Source organism: Sander lucioperca, chromosome 3 (genome assembly GCF_008315115.2).
Source record: "Sander lucioperca isolate FBNREF2018 chromosome 3, SLUC_FBN_1.2, whole genome shotgun sequence".
NCBI lineage: Eukaryota > Metazoa > Chordata > Actinopteri > Perciformes > Percidae > Sander > Sander lucioperca.
This window is the reverse complement of record NC_050175.1, coordinates 32252920-32269451: the sequence shown is the minus strand read 5'-3', so window position 1 is coordinate 32269451 and position 16532 is coordinate 32252920. Positions and strand designations below refer to the sequence as shown.

Sequence of the window (16532 nt, the reverse complement as noted above, 5' to 3'; positions counted from 1 at the left end):
CTAACAGATTCCATTCACAAACAACTAGTCTGTCACTGTAGCTATTCACCAATATTTCATGAACAGAAATCAGTGACGGAACTATTCGACTATATGAAGAAAAAGAGTTATGACATTCTCTAACGATATATACTATGCGGTTTGGATACTCCACAGAGCTCAGTGTCCATTAGTATTGGGCCACATAATACTATTTACTGTGTGATTATACACATTGTGAAGCAGTCAGAGATTTAATACAATGACACAAATCAATGTGCAGGACCGTTTAATGGCAACAAAAACAGACAGTCCTGTTGGTCAGTTTCTCAACAATTTCTTTTTCATATATGTCACAATATACATCAATACCATGACATAAAATTCCATATTTAGTGATAAAAGATTGTATCTATATGCCTCACTCCTACTCCTCCTGTCCATCAACACATTAGATTAGATAATTTCTCCCCCACTTCACTAACCCCCACTAATATCTCATTATCACCATCACAAATGTAAGCACAATTTATCTTCAAATGCAAAGAGTAAGGCTTTTGCTTCATTTGCTAATGACCTTTTGCGAATAATTTATGGTTAGAGTTAAAAAGATCAACATTCACAGCTTCAAAGCTGCTAAAGCAGTTACTGCTAACTTCATACTCCAACAAACTCAGCACTTACTCTTTTTTTCCCTCTCTCTCTCCACCACACACTTGCTAACGTATGGGCTGCAGCGGCCGCTGTGTGCGCAACATTCATGGTGTGGTTGTGCCACTGTGTATGCGAACCATCATGTGGCACGTGTGCAGAAAACAACAATGCTCTCCATCCTATATGCTCTCCTTTCCCACTGAGTTTTTTTCACTTTGATTTTTTGTCTTTGTGTTTCCATACAGTATAAGCAATTGTCTATATTTGACACCTCTATTATGTAATGTACTGCATCTGTTCTATTTAATTATTCCATTTACTAAAGCCATGCTTTAGTTTCTACATATGTGAAATACTGTCTGATTTAAAAGTGAATTTAAAAGTGTATTTACCTCTTTAGCCTTCCGGTGTCTGCCCTTGCTGTCTCGGTCCTTGTCCTCGTCTTCAGGGTGGCAAGAGTAGGAGACTGTCCTCCAGTCTCGTGTAGAGTTGGTGATGCTGGCGACCTTTGAATCAATGGCACTGTTCTCCTCGTTGAGTGAGCGGGACGACCTCCTGATGAACATGGTCTTCTTTAGAGCTTTTACCCTGAGGCTATCGCTGGTACTCCCATCGGAGCAGCACCACTCCCCTGAAGTGCCATTGTCCATTTTAACATTGTGACCGGTGGTGTGGCACTGGAAAACACAAGGTGAGAGGGTGGTGTCGGGATGTGGATGAAGGTGGGGCTGTGGCTTGTCGGGGGTGGCAGTGGATCCAGATCCAGACGCCGTCTTCCCGTGTCTCCCATTGGCCTCAGGCTCCTGGATCTTCTCGTCCAGCTTATTGAGTTTGGAGAGCACCTGGGAGATCTCACTGCGAACCTCTGACAAAGACTCTAGCTTCTTTTCGATCTCACCAATCCTCATAACCAGCTTGCACACACTCAATTTGAGCTCATCGTCTGTGTTTTCCAGCGAATGGAAGAGGCGATCCAGCTTGGACTTGGCTAGTTTGACCGTGTTGCGTTCAGGGGAGCTGTCGCCTTCAGATTTTAGCGTTACCTGAGAGAGAGACCCATTACTGTTGTAGCATGACGATTGGACAAGGCCCAAAGAGTCACAAACACTCATATCATCCAGAAAACGAAAAATGTCACTTATGTCATCACTAATGACCTCAGAGTCCTCATCACAGTGTTTGAAGGCATGACTTTCTCTTTCACTGTACTTAGCTGGGTATTCCTTTACCTTTTTCTGCTCAGGCTGCTCTGTTTGAGTCCCAACACTAGAGGAGCTGTCCACTTTCTGAAAGGATAGACTGTTCATATTTTTGTCCTTAAATCTTTTGGCTGTGTCTCTTTTCTCCAAACCCGCAGACCCACTTACTATCAGTGCTACATCCTTGTTTTTTATTCCATTAGTTTTCTTTGCAAAGCCACATGGAGAAGCTACTACCTTTTCCTTTGAGCTCTGAAAATGCTGCTCGTTGTCAGTGCTTATGATGTTGACATTGCGGTGGTGGTTTTCTTTAAGTGGTTTGCTGTTCAGAAATGACCTCTCAAAGTCTGAAGGCCCATCTTCTGTGTTGAGACTAAGGCTCTTTACCGGCCACGCTGGCTGCTTCCTTGCTTTGTTACTGTACTTCCTGCTGCTAACGCACTCAGAGACTGTGGTCGGACCAAAGTATGTGGATGCCTGTAAGTCGTCCAGGCTCTCGTGCTTCACCCTTCGTCTGTCTTGAAGAGGGGAGTTAAATGTCGGCTCAAAGTAGGGGTTATTGTAGGGTAATTCAAAGCTGTGGTTAAAGAATGTAGCAGGCTTGTGCAGTTCCCTCCGGTGGTAGCCGTCAGCAGCCTTCCGTCCCTGTTTTTCCTCAGTGGTGATCACCTACAAAGTAACCCAGACAAGGACTGTTCATCTTCAAAACACACAAACACAGCAAATAGACAGAGACAGTGCACTAATAGTAACTAAGGAATCATAAAAAAAGGAATTACAAAATATAGCCGCAAGCTGCAATTCGTGGGTTCGAACCCTTTCTCGGCCAACAGAAGGTTGTAGTTCTAGCAGTTACTGTAGTTTCTAGTCTTAATGACTACTCCAAGCGCTTTTACATATTACAGGCACCATTCACACACATTCATACACTGTGGCCTAGGCTGCCATATAAGGTGCCACCTGCTTATCACATAAACATACACATCTGAGCCACAGCCGCTCCTAGGAAGCAGCCCAATTGCCAAAAATCAAAGCAGCAAGCAGCATTGAACAGATGCCCAATCGCCAAAGTCAGAGCTGCAAGCAGCTTTGAATGGATTTCTAGCTTCACAAAGCTGAGCAAAACCAATTCAGATGGTTTAATGCTGTATAGAAAAAGTGGTGAAACCAAGCACACACCTGTTTCATCACTACAATTGGCCGATTTTCACGTGATCGGCCATGATCGGTGACTGGTTGGTCAGTCTGACATATGCCGATTTTATGCCAGTCAGATGCTGTAAATAAATAACATTGTAAAGGCTACCATACACAATGCATAGGAATTATATATAGGCTAGCAAATAATAACAATAAACCCACTATTAATTACATTATCTTAATGCAGTGTAACTACTGTAGCATGTACTGTAAATAATGCACATAAAATACAAACGTGAGCAAGGGCGTTTAACAATCGCCATTATATCGAATCAACAGCCACATGCAACCTAGCTAGCAGGTGAAGAACACAAACAACGAAATCACCAGTTAACAATGAACTGACAACATAAGTTATACGACTTACAAGGACGCACGCACACACGCGATCTCCACTGGCTAGACAGCGAGTCTCTTTTTTCTTTCTCTCACTTCTCCACTGTGTGTCCGCACTATTCTCCGACATGCACTCTAACAATCACTGCTTATAGACGGCCTTTTGTACAAATGCATTACCTGTTTTCCCTGTTTTCATACAGAAGTTTAGTTTGCTAAATATATCACATTTTTTTAGTTGGATATTGGATGTGAAAACAAAGAAATGGTTATTCCATAACATTGCACTTTAGATGTGTGTGAATTTCCCACACCAGGAGTAATTTATATAGTTCTATTTTATAGCGGTCGATTATCTGTTCAAAAATGTTCTATGTTCTATGCCAAATGTAAAATGTTCTATTAAAGAAAAGATAGAAAATAAATATTTGGTAGCACTATACATTACACCATGGTAATAAGATGGTAATAGTAGGGTAACGGTGTGATAATAAAGAGGTAATATATAGGTAATAACATGTAATTACCAAAGTAATTACTAGGAAAGGGTTCGATGATAACCATATGTATATTTGGGTAATGGTAATATAGTTATATTAATATTGTAATAACATGATAATAATGGGGTAATATATGTTGATGTTTTCACAGTATTATAGGCTACTATCAGCGTAATACCTTCCAAATTAGATAAAACTTCTTGGAATTTAAAATTGGTAATTACCATACTATAATGCTGAAATTCATCCACCCTTTATGTTCCAAATATTTCCCTTTTGTTTCAAGGTAATACTTTACAAATTATATGTTTAATCTTGTGCCTTCTTACCTGGAAACGTCTGATAATTTCTGTGTAATAACCATGAATCAGTGCTGCAAAATGCAAAACTAGCTGTTTCTATTTCATTTTGTTCTGTCCCCATCAGGACATTAGTTCACTTAAATGTTTTTTTTCTCCCATTGCTGGCAGTAGTTTGTTCCACATGCGAATGTGTTCCTTTAAGAACTGTAGGACCTTCGCACCATGGGACTTAGTCAGGAAGTTGAATGTGAGCAGGACAGCCTCACGTGTTATCATCTCTCCATACTATCCGCTTCAATCTTCGACGTTCCATGCCTTTGGTAGCATTCTCGGTATGTGAAACAGATGCAATCTAATATTACCATGGGTAACACTTTACAATAAGGGTACATTAATTAGTATTAGTTAATGCATTAATAAGCATTAACTAACCGTTAACAGTTGAATAAATTGTCATAAACATTTATTAACAATGCTCATGTTAACTAAGGTATTAATTGATGCATTATTTACCATTAGTTGATGCCTTAACTAACTGTTAATCACAGTTAACTAAGGTGTCTATTTTACCATTAGTTAATGCATTAATAAGCCTGGACAAACTGTTAGTAACAGTTAACTAAGGCGTCTATTTACCATTTGTTAATGCCTTGACTAACTGTTAACAGTTAAATAATGTGTATATTTAACCATTAGTTAATGCAGTAACAAGCCTTGACTAACTGTTAATAACAGTTAACTAAGGTGTATATTTTAACATTAGGTAACGTACTAAAAAGCCTAAACTGGAAATAACAGCTAACTAAAGTGTCTAAGTAAACCCTTAGTTGATGTTAATTAAGGTATTTCCTAATATTACTAGGTGGTTGATAAAGATGTTTGATAGCATGTATGTCTTAACGTTCACAGCCAAGCCATGTCATTATGAAAAAAATGTTTTTATTGTTTATTTACGGGTAATGGTTGGCCACATACCTTTGTCCATCCTCCAACATATGACTTACTTTTGGTAGAGGGTGAGATCAGTGAAATGACTCCATAGTCTCCATGCAGAGGTTTGCTTCTTCCTTTGTCTTCATGTAGACATTAACTTAAAGCCCAACCTATATAAATTATTGTGCATGCTATGTAAGCATTACTTAACCTTAAATGGTCACTTGAGTAATGTATAATAATACTGAATAAGTATTACTAAACCATAATTAAACAATTATTAATGCTGTTAGATAGCCTTATTGTAAAGTTGAGAACATATGCACCTTAACTAACACTTGATAAATGTATAATAATACTGAATAAGCATTACTAAACCATAACTAAACAGGTATTAATGCTCTTTGGTATCCTTATTGTAAAGTTGAGAACATATGCACCTTAACGAACACTTGATTAATGTATAATAATACTGAATAAGCATTACTAAACCATAACTAAACAGGTGTTAATGCTCTTTGTGAGCCTTATTGTAAAGTTGAAAACATATACACCTTAACTAACACTTGATAAATGCATAAGAGTGCTGAATAAGCATTACTAAACAATGATTCATAGTTTAATACTCTTTGACTTAAACATTCACACAGCTTTTAAACATTAGTGAAACATTGTCAATGTGAAATCAAATCTTCATGACAACCTTCTGTTATGCACACATATTCAAAATGTGAACAAGGTTTTCATTTGATTCTGAGTTTGACTCAGTCAGTTCTCATCTTTCTTTCCACTGAAGACTCAGAGCTATAACAGTGTGAGTCCTGTATGGAGATTACACTGGACATTTTCCCACTCTTGTCATCTTCACTGTCATGTCTTCTGTATAGTTTTCCTCCCTTGAAACCTAACAAACCAAGTGGGATATATCAATTTCTTTTAAATGCATGCAAAAGCTACAGATGCAAGGATTGATTGTTCACTAGATCAACGTCAGGGGTCTCATTTATAAAACTGTGCGTAGGATCCTTACTATAAGTGTACGTACGCCCAAAAGCCCAAAATGGCGTATGCCAAAAAAAAAGTCAGTTTTATAAAACCGTGTGTACGCACACCTGTAAGCAATGTTCCCTTTATAAATCACAGATTACCTACAAGTGTGCGTAGTGAATCAGCCTCTTATCCAGCCCTGTACATGCCCATTTTTAATCATAAATAGTCAATGCAAAGCATCTTGTGAATGCTGATCAGTATATGAATGACACTGGCAGTTGTTACACCGAATCATGATGACTGGCGGAGAAAAAGCAAAAAACTTCTCAGATGTTCAGGAATTGCTGCAAATTGAATTACAATTTCGGCCTGTTCTTGCACAGTGTAGGGAAAACGGATCTATAACTACATGTATTAATAATACGTCCAAAACGGCAGGCATACAGCACTCGGGGCAGCTTCGATATACCAGACGTATATAATAAGATTTAACAGAACTCTATATTATATCCAAACAAGCCTTAGTGATGAAGTTGAAGATTTTATATAATATTTATGAAAAAAAAAAAACACTTAGCTGTCTGCCATTTCCCTCTGGAAACAGCCGGTTGCCCCCAGAGTGGCGAGAACCTGTATTTGGACCGGAATGGCACGGTTCCGGCGCGTTGCCCTCTCTACGGGACCCAATTCACTACATAGATCCAAGAGTGCAGCTTTAGGGAATTTAAATCAGCATATTAGCCAGTCATCATCATGGTCCCTGAAGTCTCTTTTTCTCTTGATTCTTCCATTAGCGTAGTCCTCCTGCAGGGCCATCAGTGCCATCATGCAGCATTACGCACAGGTTCACCACAGTATTTATATGTTTACAACAATTTGTGATTGTTAACACCTTGCCAAAGGTATCCCCATTAAGAACAAATTTTTATTTAAGATTTGAGTTTGAGGTGTTAATAGAAAAACTATCACTCAGTACAAGCGCAAATAACACTCCTGGATTTAATCTTCATGGTAACATGGATGATATGGAGTGAAAAAATGTGCATGAGGCATCAATAATTGAAAATATTACGAGTAATCGTTATTCCCACATTTACTTTCTGCAGTCTGACTTTAGTTCACCACCTCACCATCTACGTCGCCATATTCCTATTCCCATGGGTCAGAGTTTGCATGGAGGACCGCACATTCTCCCGTGAAATTAGTTTTTTATAAATCACAACCTTTGCGTGGGAAGTGGCGTACACACATTTTCAGCCCCGTTTTGTGCGTATGCCACGTTTATAAATGAGACCCCAGGTCTTTACACATGTTGTGCACTCAAATGACAACAAAACATGATAGGGCACCCTTAATGGTAATGGTATACACTCTACCAAGTGAGTGGTGAGCTACATTGACGATCATGATTATCCTTTATCTAAATCAGTGGTTCTCAAACTTTTTTCAATAATGTACCCCTTTTGAATTGTTTCTTTAAGCCAAGTACCCCCTAACCAGTGCTAATCATTTTCGGTAGAAAAAAAAGTGTATATAAACAGGAACAGTACAGCGCTGTCAGTGATAGATTTACTAAACAACAGCCTTGTAACTGAAAAAAACATTTAAATGCTAATGAGAAAAGGAGACAAAAACTGTAAAAAAGACAAAAACTTGGAAAAAGATGGTAGAAAGAAGGAAGGAAGTAAGGCAAGAATAGGTCAAAATAGTATCAAAAACTTCAAAAACAGTGACATAAGAAGAAAAACGCGAGAAACTTGTAAAAAGTAGAAGGACAGTAGAAGGAAGGAAGGCAAGATTAGGTCCAAAGAAGGCGACACAAATGTCACATTTTTGGTAGGAAAAAAAAAAGTCTACATAAAGAGGAACAATGTTCTGGACAACAGCCTTGTAACTATTAAACATTTTGTTAAATATCTCACATACCCCCTGCAGTCCTCCAAAGTACCCCTAGGGGTACACATACCCCCATTTGAGAAACACTGATCTAGATTGTGTCCCGAATATTAATGCACTGATGCATCTGACAGCCAACAATCACAGCATTCAAATGTTTGTTTGTATACATCACAGTATACTATGGACCATAAATAATCATTATCATAGTGTAGCCTCCCCGGCTGAAAGATGGTCTTCATGGTTGGATGGTTTATTCACTCTCTATGCAGAAATCAACCTAAATTAAAGGCCTAATACAATATTAAATTAAATATAAAATGATTCTCCTTTGAACCTTCTGTCACATCCAATATACCGTAGTAATTGCATTTCTATCTCTCACGTTACACCGTTTCATGTAGCTAAACAGGCTCATTAGCGTGGTAATTAACTGCAGGCTAATATGTTGACATGCTAGCTTTACTTGCTCATCTCCAAGTCCTTAAAACTCTTAAACCGCATATCATAAAGTGACTGAAAATACAAACGATATTAGAGGAAACACTGACAAACCTTGTGCCCTTATCAGCCGGATGATAAACAAGATAAGCATACACCATGCTTTCTTTGGCAATCAGCAGCACATGTTGCCCTCGGCCGCAGCCCACTTATAATACGTCCGGTTTCGATCTTTTCAAAATAAAAGTGCTAGCTAGCTAGCTAACTTTAGGTAACCAAAATGACCCTGTTCTCTGGCAGATTTTTCTGCCATTAACTTATGTTAAGCTAACCTAACAGCCAAGCTAGCTCTAAGTGACCCACATATTATTTTGTTTCACTCATTTATTAATCCATAGCAGTTTCCAGCGTTAGCTTTTTATTTTGAAAAGTTCGGAACCGGAAGTATATAGTTGATCCCACAAGCGGGCAACGTGTGCAGCTTGGGGGGGGGGGGGGAGCAAGATGGCGGAGTGAGCAGGCGTAAAAGGTGCAGGTTCCGACAGAAAAAGTGATTTTGACATCTAAAATAGTTCATTTTGAACAACAGTCACCGCTTAAGCTATTGTAAGGTAGACAACACTCTTAAAAGACTATTGTGAGACACTTTTTTGAAAAGACGCACAAAATAATACACGCGGAAAAAATGGCTAACACTCAGGACCAAGCTAGCCTCAATGAACATGACTACAGTCTGGACGGGATACGTGAGGCATGTTTTGACGAATGTGTTGAAGAAGAGATGCAGTTGGCGACCACACTCCGTTACAGAGCCCAAATCCAAAGAAACTGAAGAGGAGAGATACATCTAAAGAAGTAAGCATGGAAAGCATATACGATGCTATTCACTCTCTGTCACAAAGATTTGAGGAAAGACTGGATGCGTTCGAAAAAAAGTTTGAAAACTTCGAACAGCGCATTCAGAATAATGAAAAAGAGGTGACAGAAAATAAAAGTGAAATAATTCAACTCAAAGCGCAAGTGACAAAAGAGAACAAGGAGCTGAAGGAAAGATGCCGGGAAATTGAGCGATACGGAAGACGATGGAATCTCAAATTGATCGGGCTACTGGAGAAGGAAAACGAGGATACAAGAGATGTGGTGGTCGGTATTCTCACAAAAGTGATTCCGATGTCAGTGGAAAAATTACGAGACAAGGTTGATACTGTCCATCGTCTGGGAAAGAAAGATGATCCCGCCTTCAACATGAGACCACGACCGATCATCATACAGTTTGGCATGCGGACGACGAGGGACGAGATCTGGAGGAGGTCGAGGGAGGCCAGAGTCTGCAAGGAGATGCATGTTCAATTCAGACAGGACTGGTAAAAAGAAGATCGTGAAGCCCAAGCTAAGCTGTATCCAATAGTACAGGAGGCCAGACGTAACGGGAAGAAAGCTTACTTGAAGGAAGGGTATGCTATTATAGACGGAATAAGAGTGGAGGCACCTTTCACAGGTTAAATATAGTGTCATCACATTGATTCAGAAAGTTTGATTAAGGGGACTGTTACGGTTAATGCCAAAGTTGAAATCTATGACAGATTGTTCATTCCTGCCTTAAATCCTATTTTTTAAGCGCATTTAAGAGCGTGTACTTTGTTTCATTCGCATGTCTATTGTTTTTAGTTCTTTAAATGTTCGAGGTTTAAAGAATAATATTAAGCGTAAGGCCATTTTTTTATTTTGTAAGGAAGTCAAAGCCAACCTTATTTTGCTACAAGAGACTCATTCTAACAAGGACAACGAAAAATTCTGGAAGCAACAATGGGGAGACAATATTTTGTATTCACATGGAACCTCTCATTCTGCAGGAGTGATGATTTTATTTTTTAGATTTATAGGGAAAATTATTGATTATAAAAATGATGAAGCAGGTCACTGGCTAATGGTTGTGGTGGAAGTATTTGATTTTAAAATGATTTTGATTAATGTATATGGGTACAACAACAGGTCTCTCAATAGAAATGTGATGTTAAAGTTAACTCAAGCCATCAGGGAATGGAGTGCAACTTATGGCACGGATAGCATAATAATAGGAGGTGATTTTAACATAGCACCTAATTCATGGCTTGACAGAAAACCTCCCAAGGGGTTACAACCAGAATATAATGACATGTTACACAACTTTTGTATATCCAATAACTTGGTAGATTATTGGAGCGTGACACACCCTAACACAATGCAATTTACATGGATCAGCCCAGCAGATGCTAACCTATGCTCAAGGTTAGATTATTGGCTTGTGTCTCCAAATATTACTAATCTTACACCAAAATGTGATATTCATTCATCTCCTCTCACGGACCATTGTCTTATTGGTTTGTCACTATCAATAGTCAAACAAAAACAAAAATCAAACAATATTTGGAAATTTAAATATTGTTGCTGAACGAAGAATTCTGTAGCCAGATTAGAATAATATGTCTTGAAACTAATGACATGGATTTATCAGATATAAGTAAATGGGAGTGGTTTAAATTTCGAGAAAAGCAACAAGCTATTGAAGCTGGAAAGAGAATAGCTGACAACCGTAAATGTAAACAAAAGGTAGTGAATAGTTGAAAAGATAAGTTTATTATGTGGAAAACCTAACATGACTGTAGAAGAGACACAAGAGTTACACACGCTCCAGAACAGATTAGATGGTATATACTTGGAGAAGGCAAAAGGCGCCTTTGTTAGATCAAAAGCCAAATGGATTGAACAGGGGGAAAAAAACTCATCATATTTTTATAGCCTTGAAAAATGGAGACAGACTAAAAAATGTATAACAAAATTAAACCAAAATGGAAATATCATTCAAGACACAAAAAAAATAAAAGAGGAAGTATGTCAATTAAATGAAAATGTAACAAAACTAACAGATGAAGACAAATTTTTACTAGATAAAGATGTAACCTTAACAGAAATTGAAACAGCTTTAAAACAAATGAAAAACGGTAAATCACCAGGTATTGATGGTTTATCTATAGAATTTTTTAAGACTTTTTGGACAGATATTAAAAATGTATTATTTAATGCGTATCTCGATTGCATAAAAAAGGGTCAGTTATCCCCAACAATGAAAACTGGTCTGATAACCTTGTTGCCCAAACCCAATAAAGACTTATTATTATTAGATAATTGGAGACCTATAACTTTACTTTGCAATGATTATAAATTACTAGCTTTGGTATATGCTAACAGAGTAAAAAAATGTCTTGAACAAGTTAATAGACGAATTTCAGTCAGCTTTTATTAAAGGTAGACATATTCATAACAATGTGAGACTAATTATGGACATGTTAGATTACCAGAGCCTTATTAACACAGAAAGCCTAATACTGTTTATTGATTTTTTCAAGGCATTTGATTCCATCGAACATGACTTTTTACTGAAATTGCTCCAACTTTTTGGGTTTGGCAATAACTTTTGTAAGGTAATCAGAATGTTTTATGATCAAATATATAGTTATATTTCACTTCAATCAGACATCACTCCAATAATCAATGTCTCTTGTGGAATAAGACAAGGGTGCCCAATTTCACCAAAATTATTCATTCTCTGTACGCAGCTTTTGGCCTATTTTGTAGTAAATAACAAAGACCTTGAAGGGATAAAAGTTTGTGACACCGAATTGAAAATAAGCCAATTTGCTGACGATACAGTCATATTTCTAAAGGACAAATCAATTCTTCAGAAGGCTTTAAATGTAATTTCTGTTTTCTCCAGGGCATCAGGCCTTTGCCTTAATCTTAAAAAATGTGAAATACTACCTTTGTATAATTGCACTGAGACAAACTTGGAGATGATTCCAGTTAAGAATGAGGTAAAATACTTGGGTATTCATCTTTCTAAAAACTTAGTAATAAGAGAATCCAAAAATATCACAGAGAAACTTGAAGAAATAAAAAGAAACCTAAATCATTGGTTAACAAGAGACTTAACTATTTTAGGACATAATCTATTGTCAAAATCAGAAGGGATTTCTAAATTAATTTACCCAAGCTATTCTCTCTATATTAGTTCACAAAACATAAGAAAAGCAAATACTATAATTTACCAATTCATCTGGCGTAATAAAACTTACTACATTAAAAAATCACAACTTGTAAAGGACTATAATAAAGGGGGGTTAAAAATAATTGATTTTGAATCTATGGTTGGAGTTTTTAGAGTTAACTGGGTAAAAGCTTTTTTAGATAAACCTGATTCTCTATGGTATCATATTCCCAAAAACATTTTTGATAAAGTGGGAGGCTTAGAGTTTCTTTTAAAGTGCGATTTCGAGGTATCCAAATTGCCAGTTAAACTGTCTGATTATCATAAACAAGTTCTTCATTACTGGAAGATGGTATTTACTCATAATTTTACACCACATGGCTCCACCTTGTGGAACAACAGAGTGATAACAATAAGTAGTAAAACACTTTTTTTCAAAAATTGGTTTGAAAGGGGAATTATTTTCATCACAGATATATTAGATAAACAAGGTACTTTTCTTAGGTTTACGGATTTTAAAACAAAATTTAATATACAAAGTTCGATAAGGGATTATAATAAGATATGTAAAGCAATACCAATAGCCCTATTAAATATGATACAAAACTATTTACATTATTCCAAAAGTCAAATAAATTTGCCTAAACTGCAACTAAACCAAATTCCCCTGAATAGCAAAAAATGTAACAATAATTGTATTAGCAAAATATTCAAAGGTAAACTATTTCATGATTTTAACCAAAATATAAAAATAAGGCATTTTGATGACAATATAACAAATAAATACATCAAATTCATGAAATGGCCTATACCTCCTAAAATTAAAGAAATGCAATTCAAAATTATAAATGGATATTATCCAGCAGCAGCAATGCTTAAAAAGAGATTTGGTTTTGAAGTGGAGTCATGTGTGTTCTGTTCCCAGGAAGATGAAACTATTGAACATTTGTTTTTCTCTTGTTCAGTGATAAAAAGATTCTGGCAAGATGTCATGAATTGGCTGGAAACAAAAATGGGGAAAATTACACAATTAAAGTTAGAGCAAATTCTTTTTGGTAATGAAAACCTTCCGAAAGAACTTTTTAGAATTTACAATATCATAACAATTATGGGTAAATACCATATCCATAAATGTAAATGGCAAAACAAAAATCCATCCCTAATGGTGTTTAAAATTGAATTGAGGGAATACTTTGCTTCTTTGAAACTTCTGAAAGACTCCAGTGTTAACATTTATTTTCTATGTGAAGATGTCTCAAAATATTTGTCATTATAATTTGTAAGCTTCCATGCAACTTTATTTTAAGAATATATGTAGACTGAAGACAATATATGTATGTAAACAACTTTGACATGTCTTGTGGACTGTAATGCCTTTGCTTAATTTATTTTAGTTTTATTTGTATTTCCCTTTTTATTGTAATTTGTTCTATTTAACTGTGTTTAACTATGTTCTACACATAAGTCTCCCAACGAGAGATTTTGTAAATTATGTTTTTGTAAAAAAAAGTGTGTTCAATAATAAAAAAATAAAAAAAACGTGTGCAGCTCATACAAGCAAAACATTTTATGGTTATCTTGTTTAGCACTTGGCTGATAAGGGCATAAGGTTGGTCATTGTTTCCTCTAATATTGTTTGTATTTTAAGTCACTTTATGATATGCCGTTTAAGAGTTTTACGGACTTGGAGATGAGTGTTGTGAAAGTAAAACTAGCATGTCAACATATTAGCCTGCAGTTAATATTACCAGGCTAATGAGCCTGTTTACATGAAAGGGTGTAACTTCAGAGATAGAAATGCAATTACTACAGTATACTGGATGTGATAGAAGGTTCAAAGGAGAACCATTTTATATTTAATTGAATATTTCATTGTAATTAAGGTTGATTTCTGAAAAACAAGTGAAAAAACAAAACGGGAAGTAACACTCAATTTAAGCACTCAAAGGGACATTTACAATAATGTATGTGTAAAAGGGGTTAAAATGAAAAATGTATGGATATATTTAAAGAAAAAGTATTTAGTTTTCTTTGTTTTCTCAGCTCTTACAGTAGTTAGATGCAGTGTGTTCAAAACATGTTTGAAACTGCAAAGGAAAAATGAAGTCTTTGTGAACCATTAGTTAAAGAGATCCAGACCATCTTTCAGCCGGGGAGGCTACACTATGACAATGCTGTGATTGCTGGCTGTTAGATGCATCAATGCATTCATATTCTGGACACAATCTAGATAATGGATAATCATGATCATCAAGGTAACTCACCACTCACTAGGTAGAGTGTGTACCATTAAGGCTGCCCTATCATGTTTTGTTGTCATTTGAGTGTACAACATGTGTAAAGATCTGATGTTGATCTAGTGAACGATCAATCCTTGCATCTGTAGCTTTTGCATGCATTTAAAAGACATTGATATATCCCACTTGGTTTATTAGGTTTCAAGAGAGGAAAACTATCCAGAAGACATGACAGTGAAGATGACAAGAGGGCGAAAATGTCCACTGTAATCTCCATACAGGACTCACACTGTTATAGCTCTGAGTCTTCAGTGGAAAGAAAGATGAGAACTGACTGAGTCAAACTCAGAATCAAATGAAAACCTTTTTTACAATTTGAATATGTGTGCATAACAAAGGTTGTCACAAAGATTTTATTTCACATTGACAATGTTTCACTAATGTTTAAAAGCTGTGTGAATGTTTAAGTCAAAGAGTATTAATAAACTATGAGTCATTGTTTAGTAATGCTTATTCAGCACTCTTATGCATTTATCAAGTGTTAATTAAGGTGCATATGTTAACTTTACAATAAGGATACCACAGAGCATTAATACCTGTTAAGTTATGGTTTAGTAATGCTTATTCAGTATTATTATACATTAATCAAGTGTTAGTTAAGGTGCATATGTTCTCAACTTTAAAATAAGGCTATCAAACAGCATTAATAACTTTAATTATGGTGTAATAATGCTTCTTCAGTATTGTTATACATTAATTAAGTGATAGTTAAGGTGCATATGTTCTCAACTTTAAAATAAGGCTATCAAACAGCATTAATAACTGTTTAATTATGGTTTAGTAATGCTTATTCAGTATTATTATACATTTATCAAGTGTTAGTTAAGGTTAAGTAATGCTTATATAGCATGCACAATAATTTATATAGGTTGGGCTTTAAGTTAATGTCTACATGAAGACAAAGGAAGAAGCAAACCTCTGCATGGAGTCTTATGGCTTGGCTGTGAACCTTAAGACATACATGCTATATATTAGGAAATACCTTAATTAACATCAACTAAGGGTTTACTTAGACACTTTAGTTAGCTGTTATTTCCAGTTTAGGCTTTTTAGTACATTACCTAATGTTAAAATATACACCTTAGTTAACTGTTTTAAACAGTTAGTCAAGGCTTGTTACTGCATTAACTAATGGTTAAATAGACACATTATTTAACTGTTATTAACAGTTAGTCAAGGCATTAACAAATGGTACATAGATGCCTTAGTTAACTGTTATTAACAGTTTGTTCAGGCTTTTTACTATATTAACTAATGGTAAAATAGACACCTTAGTTAACTGTTATTAACAGTTAGTTAAGGCATCAACTAAAGGTAAATAATGCATCAATTAATACCTTAGTTAACATGAGCACTGTTAATAAATGTTTATCAGACAATTTATTCAACTGTTAATAACGGTTAGTTAATGCTTATTAATTTGAGGACTTTCAGTCAGGATTTAGAATGCATCATAGCATAGAGACGGCACTGGTGAAAATTACTAACGACCTTCTAACTGCTTCAGACAAAGGACTTGTCTCCGTACTTGTCTTACTAGATCTTAGTGCTGCATTCGACACTATTGACCATACCATCCTGTTACAGAGACTGGAACACTTAGTTGGCATTAAAGGAATCGCACTGAGCTGGTTAAGTCCTATTTATCTGATCAATCTCAATTTGTTAATGTAAACCTGTAATGTAATCCTCCAGGCACGCTAAAGTTAGCCATGGCGTTCCACAAGGCTCAGTGCTTGGACCAATTCTATTCACCTTATATATGCTTTATATATATATAT

At 36.1% G+C, this 16532-nt stretch overlaps 1 protein-coding gene across 1 annotated transcript in view; it reads right to left on the bottom strand.

Annotated features, from left to right (window-relative positions):
• Positions 1–251: 251 nt before the first annotated feature.
• minar1 (membrane integral NOTCH2 associated receptor 1) overlaps positions 252–16532 on the bottom strand; it is a 62063-nt gene continuing 45782 nt past the window's right edge. Inside the window, exon 3 of the mRNA XM_031287326.2 lies at positions 252–2501. Within this exon, the coding sequence (XP_031143186.2) occupies positions 966–2501 (1536 nt within the window). The 3' untranslated portion in view covers positions 252–965. The remainder of the gene's footprint in view (positions 2502–16532) is intronic.